Source organism: Anopheles nili, chromosome 3, assembly GCF_943737925.1.
Source record: "Anopheles nili chromosome 3, idAnoNiliSN_F5_01, whole genome shotgun sequence".
Taxonomy (NCBI): Eukaryota; Metazoa; Arthropoda; class Insecta; order Diptera; family Culicidae; genus Anopheles; species Anopheles nili.
This window is the reverse complement of record NC_071292.1, coordinates 18,743,273-18,761,761: the sequence shown is the minus strand read 5'-3', so window position 1 is coordinate 18,761,761 and position 18,489 is coordinate 18,743,273. Positions and strand designations below refer to the sequence as shown.

Genomic DNA, 18,489 nt, shown 5'->3' with positions numbered 1-18,489 from the left:
TATTCCTTGGTAGAGGAAGCGGGTGTTCGGAGTAGCAGGGGACAACAAGGAAAAAACCCTTTTCCCGCACACGTCCCCCCTTCCCGTCAAAACGTCATGTACATCAACAATACGGATGCGCTGAAGATATGGCTGACGGAGGTGCTGGAGCCACTGTGCGATGCCGATCCGGCCGCCTTGGCTCGGTACGTGTTGGCCCTGCTGAAGAAGGACAAACCGGAGAAGGACCTGATCGTGTCGATGAAGGAGCAGCTGGATGTGTTTTTGTCCGAGGAGACGCAGCCCTTTCTCGACCAGCTGTTCAAGGTGATCAAGAGCGAGGAGTACCTCAAGAGTACGCCCGTCGCCACCAGCAACAACGCCGCGGCTGCATCCTCGACGACTAGCACTCTCCTGCAGGCGACGGGAGCGGGGCCCGTTTCGCAAGCACCATCCTCCACCCCCCATCCCGAAGAAGTCAGCAGCAGTTCCCGTATTCGGTTGAAGCGAGAGTTCACGCCACCCCTGCAAGAACCGGGTGCGGGTAGTACACGGTCCTCGAAAGACAGCATTACCACTAGCGCCACGACGTCGAGTCATTCGGGGCTCTCTGGAAGCAGCAGTACGGCTAGTGGAACAGGAAGTTCCTCCACGGTGGATCGGTCTGCATCTTACCATCATCATCACCACAGCGGTGCAAGCGACCGTGCCGAAAAAGGACGTTCCGATGTAGCTTCCAGTGGTTCCCATAATCAGCCATCGGTTAGCAGCAGCAGTAGCAACAACAACAGCAGCGTTAGTGGTGGTGGTTCCAGTCAAAAATCTTCCTCCCGCCAGCACTCGCCAATCAAGAGCTCCAGCAAGGAAGATCATGTAAGTGCGGGTGGGCCAAAGACGGCAGGGGGAGTTAGGAGGGCTCGAACGATACGCTACCCATTGGCCACTGTCGACCAACGTGGAGCGTAGTCACGATGCGTGAGAGCTTCGCTACACGGCGCATGTAGCTGGGCGTTGGGTCGGTCTCGGATCGACCTGCGCGCTCCCATTGGGTGGTTGGGTGCTAAATTTATCTCGCGCGTTCCGGCCGACTATAAATATTATTAAAAGCAAATGAAATGGTTCCTTCGGCGGTGGTACAACGGGGATGGTTCACGCGGCAACATCGATCGTTTGTGGCAATCTAGGGGACCAATTGTGTAGCGCGATAGCATACACGCATTGTGAACTGTTGCTGTGGGGAATCCACCCGCCGGCGTAGGGGGCAATTGGACGTGTTTTCGTTTTCTTACTTTGTATTGTTCTTTTCTCTATTCCTAAAGAAGCATGCATGGAATATCATAGCTGCTATCCTAATGTCTTTTTGTATAGCTTCTCATCAGACTTTCGTCACATTTGTATTAGGTATGTTGTACCGTCGGCAAAGCGAAACGATTGACATTTTGTGGCAAATTGTTGTTTAAAGCTGCATTAATCAATTGAACGATACGCCAAAGAACTTGCCAACGCCACAATAATACGTGGCTTAAACCTCACTAGAAGACTGTTATTCATTGCGTGCTCTGAGCCTACTTGTTTGTAAGAAAAGGGAATGTATTCATGGTTATCCTTGACCTACTTTTCTACGTTTGACAGTTTTTCGCTCACGCACTGCGTACGTCAACTTTGATAATGATTTTTTGTGTGCATGTTATCTCATAACAATATTATGCATGCTGTTACAATAATACAGCAGAATAGATTGTAATCAAAACATGATTAATCGTCGCGATACAAGTAGGTGGCAGCGACGAAAGAAACACAAAAATATTCCCAAAACACTTCAGATAAAAGTTAGTTCGCTTTTCAAAAACGAAATTTCTGTCGAGTACATTGAAGTGGTGCGGAATTTGTTAGAAGATCACTTCTCAAGGTGAGCAACATACCTCTCCGGTGAACATATGTTACGCGTGAAAGCTACAAAGTTTCTACCCTTCGTTTTGGACGAAAGCTAGACAATTCATTTAGGAAAAGCTCACCGCAATCTTTCGATGGCGAAGGCTAGTAAATATTAAATATTCAATATTACTAATTGATTCCCGCTACGGCCATGCCGAGGCACAAAAACAAGCCAGCTGCATTCATCATCATCACTAACAACAACAAAAGCCACTTTCCATCCAATGCCTAATGCGTGTGTGTGCTTTCGGTGGGAAAGAGCAGGAACGTACGCGAGCTCGGAGGTGAAAAAGAGCAAAAGCGTAATGAGTGTACCAACGCAATCATCTTATTTACGCGCGCGCGCGCCAATGTTCGGTTTGTCGGTCCGTGCAATGTCCGCGATCGTTTCTATTATGGCCTGGCAATGCCAGCGCGGTCATGACTGAACTTGTTCGAACCTGTGCATCATTTCCACGCCAGATATTACACATTTCCCATTTGTTGGGAGTACAGCAATCAGCATGAAGATTAAAGCGCTAGCAGGGGATGAGCAAGAGGGCTTATGTTGATGTGAGGTGGTTCTGGGACATGTTCACTTACGATTCTACCACAGCGTGATTGAAGTTTGGAATGCAAATTAGGGGTCTGGTAGCTGAACTTTGGTTGTTCGGTACGCTTGTTTCACGATCAACTTTTTTGCAAGGATTTTGGAACGTTTTAGGCCAGTCAAGCATCGTTGCGTGTATCGCATAGACGAGATCGAGAGCGGATTTTTGCAATCTCCCACCGAGTTAAAAATAACGCGATATACGTATATATATATATATATATATATATATATATATATATATATATATATATATATATATATATATATATATATATAGAGATTGCCAAATTTATATGTTTTTTCTTCCTGTTTTCGGATGTCATCATCTAGAGCAAAGAAAGCGGTGGTAATGGTAGCATCAATAGCAGCGGAAACAGCAGCAGCAGCAGTAATGCCCGTCGCAGCCGTCGTATGCAGAATCGTTCCCGTAGCCGCTCACGATCTCGTTCTCGATCGTTCGAACGTCCACGGGACACGCGTCGGTCACGTTCACGGGAACTCCAGCAACGTAGCCGCGGAGGTGTTGGCAGCAGTGGTGGTGGAGGTGGAAGCAGCGGAAGTGATTCCAAATCCGGTGGTAGATCGTCATCGTACCGCAACAAGTCACCGCTGAGGGGTACCGATTCGTTCCGAAGGTACGACCGTAAAGGTGGCCACGGTAACAGCGCCATGTACGATAGGCGCACCAGTGGCACAACCAGCAATGGTGGCAGCAACGCCAGCAACAGTGGGACAGGTTCCACCAGCGGTAACCACACGAACAGCAGTGGTGTGAATGCTGGACCTACGGGTGGTAATAGTGGCACAAACAGCAGTAGCCGCTCGCAGCGAATCCGATCGCACTCACCAAGCCGGTCTCCGTCACCGAATTCCGAACGTCGAAAGATCGCTCGGCCTTTGTCGCCGAATCGTGCCAGAACAGCAGCGCCGGCAGGAGCAACAGCATCTGCGGCAACGGCAGTGGTAGCCAGCGGTCCGGTAGTCGATGGGGGCGCGGTGGTGAATCCATTGACCGCCCTGGTGCCCTCTGTCACGGGAGGTGGTGTTCCGATCATCCCCACTGGTGCTGGAACAGTAGTTCCAACGATCGCACCAGTTCCGCCGCCTTCAGCCGCATCGCTTGATCGTGTGATGAATTCTGTCTCGGGCGAAGGAGGACCAGCGTCAGGCGCACCGCTTGTTGGAGGAGCAGCCAAGCGACAGCGATGCAGGGATTTCGACGAGAAAGGTTACTGCTTGCGGGGCGAAACCTGCCCATGGGATCATGGATTCGATCCGGTCGTGCTAGAAAGCATCAACAATCCCGCGATGATGGCGCAGATGCGAGGCCCCATCGTGCCGGAGTACAATCCGGATGCACCCGCTCTGTGGAACAAACATCTGAACCCGATGGCGCTCGGTGGAGTGACGACGCTTCGTCCCGGGATTGCGCAGCGCCTTGGAGGTGGAATAAACTTTGGGCCACGTGGCGGACCAGTTGGTATGGGATCGAACTTCCGCGGTGTTTCTCCCGGCTTCCCGCTGAGTGGTTTCCCGGGCAATCCGATCGGTGCGACACCGTTGCAACGGGAGCTGATCTCCGTGCCAGTGGTGGACGCGAACAAGGGAGGTGATGTGTCCGCGCAGCATATTAATCGCCGTTTCGAGCCGGAAGATGCGGTCGCCATCGCTGATGGGCCGATGCTGATCGGTGGTGTCGGTGGCGGCAAGCGTAAGATGTCGATGAACAATCGCCTCGGACCGCGTGTGTCCGGTGGAGGTGGTCACGGTGGAGTCGGTGGTCCCGGTGGTCCTGGCTCGATGGCCATCAATCCGCAACACAACTGTTCGTTGGAACTGCGCAAGATACCGCGTGGTTTGAATGAAATTTCGCATTTGAACGATCACTTTTCCAAGTTTGGCAAAATCACCAACATACAGATCCGCTACGACAACGATCCGGAGGCGGCGATCGTTACGTTCACGACACACGCGGAAGCCAACGTGGCGTATCGGAGCACGGAGGCGGTGCTGAATAATCGGTTTATCAAGGTGTTCTGGCACACGCCGCCGGCGGGAGGAGAACAACCCGGCATCACGGCACCGGCCAAGACGGAACATTCGCTGCGGAGGTCATACCCGAACCAGTATAGCATTAACAACAACTTGAGCTCAACCGGTGCGACCGGCACGACGCAAACGGGCCCAACCGTTGCGGGTGGCAAGACGCTGCAGACGGCCAACGCAAAGGGACCAGGCGACGTCACCGCGAATGCCGGTTCCGTGGCGAACGGCAACGAGAATCTTGCTCCGCAACAGCAGGCTGCATCGGGAAAGGTGCTCGGAAGCAGCACGAAGTACATCAACCCTGGCACGGGGCAACCCGCAGCGGGCGTTGTCAGTGGAAACAAAATTTCCCGGGCCGCCAACGAGCTCCTGCGCAAGAAGCATGAACAGTTCAACAAGGGCATCAACGAACGCAAGTACAGCCTGCTCGAAGGCTACCTGAAAGAGCAGCGCAAACTGCTGGAGATAATCGTGACGTATGATGCGATTGATCCGCGGCGCACGCAGCTGAAGCTATCGCTTGAAGAGCTGCACGTCAAGGTAAACAATCTGCGAAAAGAGATCGAGCAGGATCAGCAACACATGAACGCCGCCAATTTGGCGAGGACGCTCGGTCAGGGGCCGAAGCACAAGACCAAGGAACAGCACGAGAAGGAGCTGCTCGATGCGGAGCTGGAGCAAATTGCGCAAGAGCAGCGCACGTTCCGCGCTCCAGATGGTGGAGCAGGACCGGGCACCGTCACCGGTCCACTGGCAGCAGTTACGGCGCAAGCTCCGGGCCACAAGCAACCGTTTGGTGCTGGAGCTCGCAAGGGCGCATCCGCCGTCCGGTTGGCTCCTCCCGGATCTACGAGCGTCGATCGTCGACCGACCACGGTTTTGATCACCGGCTTCGTAGCGGAAGATGCGGAAGCTCTGCTTGGACACTTTAAGCACTTCGGTGAGATTACGAAGCATCAACTGGACGCGACAACGCCGTCGTTGACGATCAGCTTCAGCACACGGCAGGTGGCCGAGAAGGCACTAGCACGTGGTAAACAGTTTAAGGACAACACGCTGACGATAGCTTGGTCAACACCATCGGCATTGACTCCGGTCATGCCAGCTGGCGCCCCTGGCGGCAATGAGCCCTCGACTGTGGCGGCGACGCCGGCCGACAGTGGTAAGGATAATGGTAACCCGCTCGTCCATTCTAGCAGCGGTGACGTCGGTGATGGTCTCGCTTCGACGAAGTTGGACAACGACGGTTCACGGGACGGTACGGATATGATGCTGCTGCTCGGAACTGGCGGAGGCGTCACGGATATCATCAACTCGTCCTCGTTGGAAACACTCGCGGATGATCTTGTCGAGATGCCGCTGGTGGTCGAGGAGGAGGAAGAGGAGGATGACATCGAACCTGAGCGATCTTGGCGCCGCTAAACTACTCCCTGCTGATGATCGATGCCTGCCGTTTTAAAGAGGAAGCATCTCTGTGGCTTGATGCTTCTGTTTCGTGCGGACGGGGTGCTGCTGGCAGGTTAAACAGCAAAGCGACGGCGCTAGGTAGAAAATAAGTCTTTGCGTGTGTGAAATTTTGATTTTTGAATGCTGAAATCCACTATTTGAACTATCCTTTCAAACGCAAGCGTTTCTTTGTTGTTGTATTAATTGACGATAAAGCTGTTCTCGGAATGATGCGCTTTCGTGTGTTCCATGAGCAATCGGGCTAGTTACACGTTGAAAATTAGCTACTCTTCGGATTTATAATAATTGTATAATGCTTTATTCGTCAGGTGGATTATTATCGAACAGGCAAAGAGTCGATATATATAGATGTAGTTTAATAGTTTTTTTTTCTTTTCATTGTTTTAATGGACATTCGACGTCAGAAACGACCTATAGCTTGATGTGTTTTCAGGTAGAGCCTAGTATGTCCTGTATGATTTTAGTATCGATGTTGTGTGAAACAAAAAAAAAGTAGCTCTTCAAGCACAGCGCTCACTGTAGTGCTTTTGTTCCAGTCCTTGCCATATGATAAAGTTTCATTGTGCATCTCACTGTTCGGTAAACTTTCTGGCTAGTAATATGAGTTCGATTTGATTCTTTTTTTTAATTATCATTATCATCTCCATGTTCGCTTGAATTGGCATGCGGTTTTAGTTTGGCGAACGAGAACGTAGCATGTACGTGTAGGGAGTAGACACAAAAAGACGTACAAAAGGAGGAAAATCGAATCTAAATTTGTGTAGCCTATTGATACTACGGTGATTCTTGTCTACGAGAGCGAGATAAACGGATAGCAATTCTTTCTTAGCGCAACAGCGGTAGATAGAAATAGGTGTATGTAAAAATACGTTTTGTAATCCGTTTTGCGAAATGGCGAACAAGTTTAACGTGTCTCGTCTGCTGCGTTCTACATTAGTATCCATGCGCGAATTTTAAGCGATTAGTATTGGCAATGTGCTACAACGTAAAGCAATTGTAAGACCAACTGCGCCAGCCTTCTTTCCATCGTTCGAATCACGCAGCAATTTGTGTACGCAACCGGACCAAACGGGACACAGTAGGGCATATCCTGCAAGCCTCGTTCGTCCGATTGTAATGGCGCGTTTGTGTTTAGCGTGATTCGAGCGTGGAAATGAATGATGATATATGGAACGATGAGGCGTGATTGGTCATCGATACGTATACACACGATTTGTAGTAGTCCGTAAGTCGATGCCAAATGGGATACACCAGGCAATCGGTATCAAATGAAAAAAGAACGAAAAGAACGTACTGTGAAAGAGCAATGTGGAAAAAAAGAACCCACAAAAAAGAATCAATCTTGTTCCAAAAAAGAAGCAAAAAAAAAAAAAATAGTCACAGTAACACAAAAGAAAATAATCAAGTGGACAAACAAAAAATCTAGAAAACCAAGCAGATGTTTTTGAATGATAAAAAACAACGTCAAGACAAAAGAAATGATAACAAAGAAGCGGAATGATCCATATACGATGTAAGTCGGCAAATATTGCAACATATTAGCATTATGAGATAAAATAAAACGAATTAAGGAATGATTTCAAAAGAGAAATTGAAAATCCCAACAACTCACATATGCGATGGGAGTTGTAATAGTCATACAAACAAAATGAATGTGTTTTATTTATGGGATGGGGACTGCGGGAAAAACCGGACGTTAGTGTGATGTTTTGGTAGTTTGTATTAAAACTCAAACATGAACATGTGCTTTTACTATTGCATGCTCATATTAAGTGATACTAAATATTAGATAAGACTGATTCGCAATCATACCTCTAATCTTTGTAAGGGTCAGTTTTGAATGTTGTGTAACATGGAACTTTGTTTTATGATGCGTCATATGATTTACCAGATTATACATATTGCGATGTTAAAGTACAATTTATGTAGAGCAATGATTTGTCAGATATAATTTTTTTTTCAAATGGTGATCGAAAACTATGTTGTGCGCGGTGGTTGCACGTGGTCGTCTGGTTGATCAACACGTGGTCGATATGGTTAAAATTGATCAAGCTTCTCCATTTTGAGACACACGATGTGTTTTGTAGATAAACCAACTCGTAAAGTTAGGACATCTGACACCCAAATAATTTGTTGCTGCATTCTTAACTAATTTTCTACACTTATCGTTATGCTAGTGCAGTTGCTGACTACCAATGTACTGGTATTACATTGCTTCGCTGTAGACCTATTTCTCCTAGGTAAGGTTTCTATTTTATTAATCAAATATCAAATATCTTCCCTAGTATTTCGTTCTTTACTAATTCATATTCCGGTATTTCATTGATTTTCAAAATTTTCAAACAATCTATGCCCCGTAAACGTCAAAGCATGATGTTTTCTTCTTTCAGTGTAAATGTCACATTGATCTGCTTGCCCTAACCGCTTGCATGTCAATTAGACCGCATTTCAGAAGCAAGCCCATTCATCAACAACGCACGTGCACGTAAATATCCTGCGGTTTATTAAATGCCGCGGTAAAAACTGTGTTTAATTAAAGCATATACTGAACTCATTACGGTTGCCTGGTACTGCCGTATAGTGCTCGGAAAATGGCAAACGTTGACGACCTGTTCAATGTTTTCGACGATAAGAACGAGGACGATGAAGTCACGATAGTACCAATTGTTTTGCCCGCATCACCATCGGCGGCCACAGGAGGTCCAGCAAAACGCGAAAGAGCCAGCTTAAAAGATGGGTTTGTTGAAGCGCTCGAAAATATATTCCTCCAGGGAAATTTTTATAAATAGGTGTTTTTTTATTACAGTGATGCGGAAATGTTAGGCAAAGTCGATCAGGAAACGGATCTCATGAGCGACGATGAACATCCAACGAAGAAGCCTAGAATTGAATCGATTCTGGACGATATCAAGTAAGTTGATCGTCAGCACCATCTTTTCGTCAACAGAATTTTATATCCTCGGTCTTCATCTCGTTAGCTTGGACAACATTGAAAGCCGCATCAAGGTACACACGATTCAATCACCAGAAGCCTGCACGCACGAGGTCGCTGTGTATCCGGACCAAAAATATACGCCGCTCGTGCCTGCATCAGGCAAACCGGCGAAAGAGTACTCGTTTGTCCTCGATCCTTTCCAAAAAGAGGCGATCCTGTGCATCGAGAATAACCAATCGGTGCTCGTATCCGCTCATACGTCTGCCGGTAAAACGGTAGTGGCCGAGTACGCGATTGCCAAGTCGCTCGCGGATAAGCAGCGCGTTATTTACACAACGCCTATAAAGGCGCTATCGAACCAGAAGTACCGCGAGTTCCACGAGGAGTTCAAGGATGTCGGTTTGGTGACGGGTGACGTGACGATCAACCCGAGTGCCTCCTGTCTGATTATGACCACAGAGATTCTCCGTAACATGCTGTATCGCGGTTCCGAGATCATGCGCGAGGTGGGCTGGGTGGTGTTCGATGAGATCCACTACATGCGCGATAAGGAACGCGGTGTGGTGTGGGAAGAAACGCTTATTCTGCTGCCAGACAATGTGCATTACGTGTTCCTATCGGCGACGATTCCGAACGCACGGCAATTTGCCGAGTGGGTGTGCCACCTACACAAGCAACCGTGCCACGTGGTGTACACGGACTATCGACCAACGCCGCTGCAGCACTATCTCTTCCCCGTCGGTGGTGACGGCATCCATCTGGTGGTTGACGAGCGTGGTCAGTTTAAGGAGGATAACTTCAACACCGCTATGAATGTGTTGCAGAATGCCGGCGACGCGGCTAAGGGCGATCAGAAGGGTCGGAAAGGTGGCCTGAAGGCGTCCAATGCAGGCGAAACGAACATCTTCAAGATCGTGAAGATGATCATGGAGCGCAACTTCGCTCCCGTCATTATATTCTCGTTCAGCAAGAAGGACTGCGAGGTGTACGCGATGCAGATGGCCAAATTGGACTTTAACTCGACGACGGAGAAGAAGCTGGTAGACGAGGTGTTTAACAACGCGATGGACGTACTGACGGAGGAAGATCGGCAGCTGCCACAGGTGGAGAACGTTCTGCCATTGTTGCGTCGTGGTATCGGCATTCACCACGGTGGTTTGCTGCCCATACTGAAGGAAACGATCGAGATTCTGTTCGGTGAGGGCTTGATTAAGGCGCTCTTTGCGACGGAAACGTTCGCGATGGGGCTGAACATGCCCGCCCGTACGGTGCTCTTTACTGGACCACGAAAGTTCGACGGCAAAAGCTTCCGGTGGGTGACTTCTGGCGAGTACATTCAGATGTCGGGCAGAGCCGGCCGACGTGGGCTGGACGATAAGGGTATCGTGATACTGATGATTGACGAGGCCGTCTCACCGACGGTGGGGAAGGAGATTGTACAGGGCAAACCGGATCCGATCAATTCCGCGTTTCATCTCACGTACAATATGGTGTTGAATCTGTTGCGTGTCGAGGAAATCAACCCCGAGTACATGCTGGAGCGTTCGTTCTTCCAGTTCCAGAACCAGTCCTCCATACCGGATATCTACAAGCGCGTGCAGCAAAAGCAGAAGCAGCTGCTGGCGATGAAGATCAACAACGAGGAATCGATCATCTCGTACCATCACATTCGCGAACAACTCGACCGGCTCGGGGCGGACTTCCGAGGGTACATCTCGCGCCCGGTGTACCTGGTACCGTTCCTGCAGCCGGGTCGTATGATCAAGATCCAATCGGAGGCGGGCGAGTTCGAGTGGGGCATCATCGTTAACTTTAAGAAGGAAAATGCCGACGCAAAGCAGAACCCACTCAAGACGGAGCAGAAGGTGATCATCGACGTGCTGCTGCACGTGGCCGATGGCTTTGAGAAGGAGGGAATCCCGAAACCGTGCCCGCCCGGCAAACGCGGTTCGGTTGAGGTTGTGCCGGTGTTACACAAGCTGGTCGCACGCATCAGCTCGCTGCGTGTGTACTATCCGAACGATCTACGACCTGCGGACAACCGCCGGTCGGTGCTGAAAACGATCGAGGAGGTGAAAAAGCGATTCCCGCAGGGTCCACCCTTGCTCAACCCGATCACCGACATGAACATCAAGGAGAAGGAGTTCCAGGGTATCGTCGACCTGATCGATAAGTTCGAGAATCGCCTGTTCGCTCACCCGCTGCACGAATCGGACGGACTCGAGGAACTGTACGCGCAGTACATGAGCAAGCTGGAGGTGGAGAAGGAACTGCGAACGGCGAAGAATGCGTTGCGTGAGGCACGCAGTTTGCTGCAGATGAGCGAGCTAAAACACCGAAAGCGGGTGTTGCGCCGGCTCGGGTACTGCACATCTTCGGATGTGATCGAGTTTAAGGGGCGTGTGGCGTGTGAGTTAAGCTGCGCCGACGAGTTGCTCATCACGGAGATGGTTTTCAACGGAACGTTCACCGAGCTAACACCGTCACAATCGTGCGCCCTGCTGAGCTGCTTCGTGTGTGATGAGAAGAGCAGCGAAATGCCCACAGCCACGGAGGAGCTGTCGGGGCCACTGCGTCAAATGCAGGACCTCGCTCGCCGGATCGCGAAGGTGTCGAACGAGTGCAAGGTTGAAGTGGACGAGGAACGGTACGTCGAGTCGTTCAAGCCATTCCTGATGGATGTCGTGTTGTGCTGGTGCAAGGGCGCCTCCTTCTCGCAGCTGTGCCGGATGACGGACATCTTCGAGGGTTCCATCATCCGGTGCATGCGGCGGCTCGAGGAGTTGCTCCGGCAGATGGTGCAGGCGTCGAAAACGATTGGTAACACGGATCTGGAGAACAAGTTCTCGGAGGCGATTAGGTTACTGAAGCGCGACATCGTGTTTGCGGCGTCGCTGTATCTGTAGGATTGTATATGAATAAACTTTAGGAGATGTTCTGCAATAAAGTGCGGCTGAGAGGAACGTCGTCTGAGCTTACCTTTCTAATGATTTCGCTGGGATGAATTGACGCTGGGAGGTTTGGTTAGGATCGCACCAAGCAACCTACTATTTTAACCTGACCATAGCAGTAATGACCTCGGACGAACCTAACCTTAGTAGTAAGGATTCCCAACAGCCATTTCAAAACAAACGGGATTTGAACCCGCGATAAGGCCTTTTCCGCATGCCACTCGCGTCAAAAGGACATTTTCGGTGCTTCTATCGATCCACGCGAAGTGTCAAATGTGATCCCCCTCTTTCGCAGGCTTGGCAAAGCCCCCCTTCGAAAAAAAGGGCGCTCATGACAGCGGAGTGGCGGCGTTCCCGTATCCTCGGAAGGAGAAATTTTCACGAACGCTTGCGAACGGGTGCGCCAGGAAAAGGGGCTGAGTGGGAAAGCTTTTTCTGCTCCCGCTCAGCAGCGCACCAACCCTTAGCGGGCTGGGTGGCCGTATTCTTTTTTTGTGCTTTTTTTTCCCACCGGAAAGTTCTCTCTCCGCTCTCTCGCGTGCGGCGGGTTCTCTCGCTGAACGCTCTGGGCGCGTGCGCATCCTTTCGGTGACTCGCGCAAAGCGAAGAAACACGGGACCGTTCTACCGCCCGTCCGCGCTCTCCACGTGAGGGTGGCCGGTTTGGGGGTGGGTCGGAAAATTCTCACAACCATTCGGTGGCGGTGGCGGCTACGGAGAAAAACGGCCCCGAGTAATACGCGCGCATCGCACCGCCTCGGTAGTATCGCCCAGCGTACGTACGGTTCGTGTTCGTGGTCCGTTTTTCCTCGACCTCGGGGGCCACGGTTGTTGGTGTCCAGCGCTTTTTTTTCCCGACTCTCCAGAATTCCCCGCAGGTACGGGTCGCGGTTTCGCGGGGTGTAAAGCGACAGAAATCGTGACCGCAGCGTGACCAAGAAGGTGATTTTTTTTGTTTCCTCCGATGAAAAAGGCACCCACAAAAGTGACATATGAAGTGTGAAAATTGTGGAAAACCCGCCGTTTCTGCTTTCTATCTGTTCCCCCCCCCCCGCCCCCCACCGGGTGGGTTTGGAGTACGTGCCCTTCCCCGTCGCACTGGGAAACGCACAATTAACGTTTGCGGACGCAAAATGTCCTCCGCGAGCTGCGGAAGGACGAACCGCGGTAGGTGCTTTTCCGCGAAACATTTTCCGATTTTACACCGTATGCGCTGGCGGGGATGTGTGTGTGCGTGAGTGTGCTTGTGTCTTTATCTGAATTTTGGGCCAGTGCTCGAGTGCAGTGTGGTGTAAATTTATATCCATACCGAAAATGTGGCCTTTTCTTGCCCCCTCCTAGTAAAACAACGGCCAAACCACGCCATGTTCTTAATCGAGCCGAACAAAAAAAAGCAATTCCCGCGGGAAGGAACGCTGAGAAACCTCCTAACAGAAGTTGCGTTCCTTCACCCACCTCACCCGCGACACTATTCGCCTTCTTTCGGGTGTCCCCCCCCCCCTCTCCCTTCTTCTCACTCGCCCTCGTTTCACGCACCCTGCAAGGATAACGCGGGTTCCTTTTGCCGAAGGTAGCTGAACCGAAAAATCGTTTCCATTTCGCTGTGCTCCGATCGGTGGTGATTATACTAACTCGATTAGACGGATGTTCGAGACGGTGGGTGGCGTGTAGTGGGGTGGCACGCGTTTCGTCCTGTTCCAGCGCATCCTTCATTTGGGGGGGTGGGAAAGAGTGAGAGAGCGCGAGAGAGAACACACGCGCGCGAGAGAGAATTGTGGTGCGGTTGGGAAGACGGAATCCTGCCATTCCTGGCTCCCTTTTTGGCCATCCCCGTCTCGTGCGAATCCACCAGTCGGTGGCACGCGTGCGTGCATGCGGCCATGTGCTTGATCCTTGGCGCGCTCACGCTGGTAGGACAGAGACGGCAGGATGGTAACACTTCTTGCCAAACGTTTTGCCGCTCCGTTCGCACACGTTGCGCGCACTTTCCCGACAGCGCGGTGAAGCGAGTGGAGCATTCTCTGCCATCGTGCCGTTCTCTCCCCCCCCACCAAAAAAAAAACGGGAGCCCTTGTCCACCTTCAGGACCTTCCGCTGTCCTTCTGGGCTTCCGACAGCCCTAGCACACACTGTGTGCGATTCCAAGTGCAGCTGCACCGAGAAAAGGAACGCACCACCGCACCCAATGGGAGTTGCATTTCGGGACGTGTGCAGTGTTGCATTTTCCGAGGTGCATATGTAATGCGATTACGGGATGGCTTCCCTTCCCGCTGCAGCCTGCATTTTTCCCATGTCGGTGGGCGCTCGCGGAAGGATTGCATTTTCGCGCGGCTTGACACGAGCCACGAGCGCGCTTTTCCGTGGCCTTGAAGCATGTGACCAGCGAGTTTTTCCCCCCGACGTCTGCAGCACCAGAGGCACTTCCGGGAATGGGAAGCGATGGTGTGTATGTGTGCAACCCGTCGAGTAGTACTATCTGGACGCCTCGGCTACTACGATCTCCGGCGGTGCGTAGAGTAGTAGGCCGTGCTACGAGGTATTATCGGTGCGTGCGTGGTGTGAACGTGTGCGTGCGCTGCTTGCAAGCTAACGGCCAGGGATGCTGCGAGAACCGAGTGTGCAGGTGTATGTGCTTATGCACGTAAGGAATTGCATTTTAATGAAACGATCTAATGGCAACAACAAAAAAATGGACAGTGATGTGCAGTGCATGGCCGATAAAAGGATGATTCTCTCTTGTGGAATTGAACGAGCACGGGAGAGAGAGAGAGAGAGAGAGAACCTAAGAGAGACACGCACACAATAAAGAGCGTTATCCTGTCGATTGAAAATGGAGAACGTCGAAGAGAGCGGGTGCGAGATGTTTGGAGAATATGAGACGGTGGAGGAGTATTAATCAAGCAGGATTCAATTGGAGTGGGGAAATGGACGAAAAAAGAAGAAAATAATGGTTTGTGTGTTTTATTTTAGGTTTTTTGTTGCCTGCCAAACGTTAATGACACTTTTTGGCGTGCGCTTTTTTGCCATTCGCTGTTTGCCCGTGTTTGGTGTGATTTATGTGCTTTTTCTGCCTTCTTCCTTTGCCCTTCTATTATTACTTTTTTGGTTGTTGTGCATTTTTCACGACTTCTTGGCACACCTTTTCGTCGAACTACCATCACGCTACCATTTATTGCGTGCTCGAAAACATCGCCCAAATCGGACTCGTCCATTCTCCCGCAAGCGCTTACGTGCGTGTGTGGGCTCACACACGGTGCACCGGGGGCAAGGAATCGCATCCACCATCACACACGCACACGGAGCCCACCGCAAGGTCATCCCATGTACGGGGGAAGGTTGAACCAAATTGTTTATCAGTGTGCCAGCCTGCCAGCCGAACCCACCCGGATGTCGTCGTTGTGAGCGCGGCGTCGACATTTCCGCCACCCACGCACCACGTGCTCTCGTACGTTGCACTTCCGGTCGTTGCGTGGGTGCATCTGCTGTGCCGTCGTCGTCGTGTGTGTGTATTGTGGGTGTGTGAGAGAGGAAACATGGAAGAACGTAATCCTTTCGATGGTATTAACAAGCGAGTGGGTCGTGCAACCAAAATGGTGCCACATTGAACTTCGAAGCATGCATGTGTGCCTGTGTGCGGGTATGTGTGTGCGGGTGTGTGTGTGATTGCAGTTGCAAAATTGTGTGTACCGAATGGGGCAGCCGCAGATGCTAGCCACCCGGTGGGCGGGGTGGAAAGCCAACAAAAACCCGCAACTTACTACGTAATAAACCCGCCCGTCGTTTGTCAATGGTTGCTAGCGACACACTCACACACACACACACACAAAAAGGCCAACCTCGAGAAGAGGAAACAAGCGTGAAGGATGTATGAAAAATCGGAGAAAAAATGTGGCGAAAAATCTTAAACATTAGCGTGCACCCGAGGAAAAAGTAACCCCGGGCGACGAAGGCCCCTATTTCGGGAAGGTAGAAAGCAACGGTAGGAAGTGGGCGGGGAGGGGGATGTAAATGCGCCATAAAACGTTATGTGCTCCAATTTCACCATCAAACCGCCGGAAGGGGGAGGGGGTTGGTTTTTGCCCGCCGGCCCGAGATGGTGTAATTTATATTTAAATTGAATGTTTTATTGATAAACACCAATCCGTAACGTTGCCGCTTCCCTTGTCTGGTGGTAGATTTCCGCATTTTCCAGAGCCACATCAGTGAGGGTGGACATCATGTGTGCGTGCTTGTGTGAGCTGCTTTAGTGCCGGAGCCTTGCGGTGATCGTGTTCTAGCCGCGCGTGGATCCTTCGCTCGTATGTGCGCGTCGGTGTGCTTCAGTGCGTGCGTATGTGAGCGCGCGGTTGCTGTGTATGTGTGCCGGTGATTCGAGACGCCGCTGGCCTTGGGTCGTAAAGAAAGATAAATAAACCATAAACCAATAGGGTTGGTCTAAAATTGCCACCCACAAAGCCCACCACCCCAAAAAATCTAAACCTCCGTTCGCGCCCAAGTTCCCAGCGGGTGCTGCATCGTTTTTTGAGCCGGGAAAGCCTTCGAGCGCCAGAGGGAAAAGCCCGCGTGTGCAGGTGTGCGCTGAGTGTACGTGTAGGTTCCCGTTGGGCCCTTCGCTGGCTCGTTCGCGTGTCGCCGGACTCGTAAAAGGCGCATCGATCGTACGGGGGATTGCCCCCGGATCGGGAAGGGAAGTGGCCGGAACGATGGAGCCGCCTCAGGGCAGGTGGAGGCGCTGGAGACGGCGCCATTTGTTAACCGGACCGGCGTTGGTAATGCTGCTGTTTGCCTGTCTGCTGGTGGCGTTCGAGCCTGCTTCGGTGCACGCTGATCCTGAAGAGGACATACCGCACAACGAGTAAGTACCAGGGAAGGGAGCGTCATGCAAGAGATACAGAAGAGAGGGGCGGGAAAAGCGGGTGGGGAGGGGGGGAGTATTGGCGAAATATTTGTTCCATTAAAGTAAAACGAAGAATAAAGCAGGTTGCGATTCAATATTGAGCAAAGTTTACGAACGCCTCCCCCGGAGCGAATGCGGCACAATGCCAACATAAAAAGGGAGCGCTTTGTTTGGTTAAAAGTTTTTGGGAGATTTATACACATGCAGAATCGGCTGATGCACGGTTTGATACATTGCGTGTAAGAAAGCCATATTAGGAAACGCCTTTTAGCTAGGAACATCTTTCCCAACGAATGGGCTAAACAAATCTAGATAAAAATAAGTTTTAAACCAACGCAATTTTTTTCTTAACCGGATGCCAGTTGTATTTACATTGCAGTTACATTGAAATACATTTTATATTAGGCTTCAACTCAACATGCAAAGTCGTGTTGAAGGTGGTTGAAGTTTCAATCAATAGTAAACGCCGCAGTTTTGTGTGAACAAATGATAGATTTTCATATTAAAAAAAGTTGTAGTTGCAGTAACTGGAATATTTACTTCAACTGTAACAAGAAAAGCACATAGTTGAGTCCTTTACATAGGTGTCTACTTTAATGTTGCGCTAAATCAACTTCGCATTTCGGATTCTCATCGAGTCATTTTTTGTTTGCTTTTTAGCGAGCCCATAAGGATTGTTTGTTCACTTTTCATACAACTTAATTGGTATGCTTTTTGCTCGCAGTATCTGCCTACGTGCATCTATTTTCATGCAATCCAGTAGCATCCTTCACGAACGCCAGTTTGTTAAGTGTAAACCCTATTGACCTAGTTGAACCGAGGTGAAAGTGCTACGAAATAAGTGCTACTTTTTCTGGCCAGCTGCACGAAATAATTACGTACTTACTGACCCTTCTACCAGCATCGTTCGCCTCCCTTCAAACCGATAGCCAGTGGAAACTGGACGGGGCCAAAAAAGTTCGTTTCCATTGATAGCGGAATGCGAGATGGGTCCCTTGTTCGCACAATGCTTTGCCCAAGCCCGCAAGAACCTCAAAAGAACACATCGATTCAATCCGGCTTGATCCTGTTCGCGTGCTTTCGGTTGTGTTCCTGCTTTTTTTTCTTTTTCTTGTTGCCCCCCTTTGGCTTTACCCATTCCACTGCAGGCCATCTTCTGGCTGTGAATCGATCCGAACGGATGCAGTTTGGTGCGAGTTGGGTGCACATTTGCGGCCGATCTTCATCGTGGAGCGTTTGACTTCACATTTCAACACCCAAACCACAGCCACCACCAGTTCCACACTAACGTCGGTTCCCACAGAAAGCAAAGGACACAGCCTCACAGATTTCTTGTTTGTGCCGACGCGAAAGATGCTCCCAGAGCGGGCTGAGTTGCGTGTTGTTCCTGCGCTCTGCTCGGATCAGCGCTTTCGTTCCGATGCCTTCGAGCGGCGTCGCACCACCGGGAAGGACGGGAATAGTTGGAAAGTTTAAATTGTTTAAATTATCTCGACAAAGCGTGCAAAGCGCCCTGTGGTCCCGAGCCTCCCTCGAGGGTTGCTGGATTGGTTCGGATTGGCTGCAGCTTGCGCCTTCGAGCGCTCAGACGCTAGTGGGACGCGAACGCAAAGATGGCTGGAAGCAGAACTACATAATCACCCCCCCCGGGGGGTGGGGAAAAACCTCTATGGCGATGAAATTTCGGC

General features: G+C 50.7%; 3 protein-coding genes across 3 annotated transcripts in view; all 3 read left to right on the top strand.

Moving 5' to 3' along the window:
- The first annotated feature begins 96 nt into the window (after positions 1 to 96).
- LOC128727860 (zinc finger protein swm) lies at positions 97 to 7,655 on the top strand. Its single transcript, XM_053821810.1, has 2 exons — positions 97 to 851; positions 2,884 to 7,655. Exons 1-2 carry the CDS (start codon positions 97 to 99, stop codon positions 5,972 to 5,974), a joined length of 3,846 nt encoding a protein of 1,281 aa, XP_053677785.1. The 3' UTR covers positions 5,975 to 7,655.
- A 955-nt stretch (positions 7,656 to 8,610) lies between these two features.
- On the top strand, positions 8,611 to 11,900 carry LOC128727521 (exosome RNA helicase MTR4). The gene is made up of 3 exons (XM_053821440.1): positions 8,611 to 8,756; positions 8,826 to 8,930; positions 8,998 to 11,900. The coding sequence occupies exons 1-3, from the start codon at positions 8,611 to 8,613 to the stop codon at positions 11,858 to 11,860; spliced, it is 3,114 nt and encodes a 1,037-aa protein (XP_053677415.1). The 3' UTR covers positions 11,861 to 11,900.
- Positions 11,901 to 16,607: 4,707 nt separating this feature from the next.
- LOC128727520 (voltage-dependent calcium channel subunit alpha-2/delta-4) overlaps positions 16,608 to 18,489 on the top strand; it is a 45,813-nt gene continuing 43,931 nt past the window's right edge. The window contains exon 1 of the mRNA XM_053821439.1: positions 16,608 to 16,759. Coding sequence (XP_053677414.1) covers positions 16,608 to 16,759 — 152 coding nt within the window. The remainder of the gene's footprint in view (positions 16,760 to 18,489) is intronic.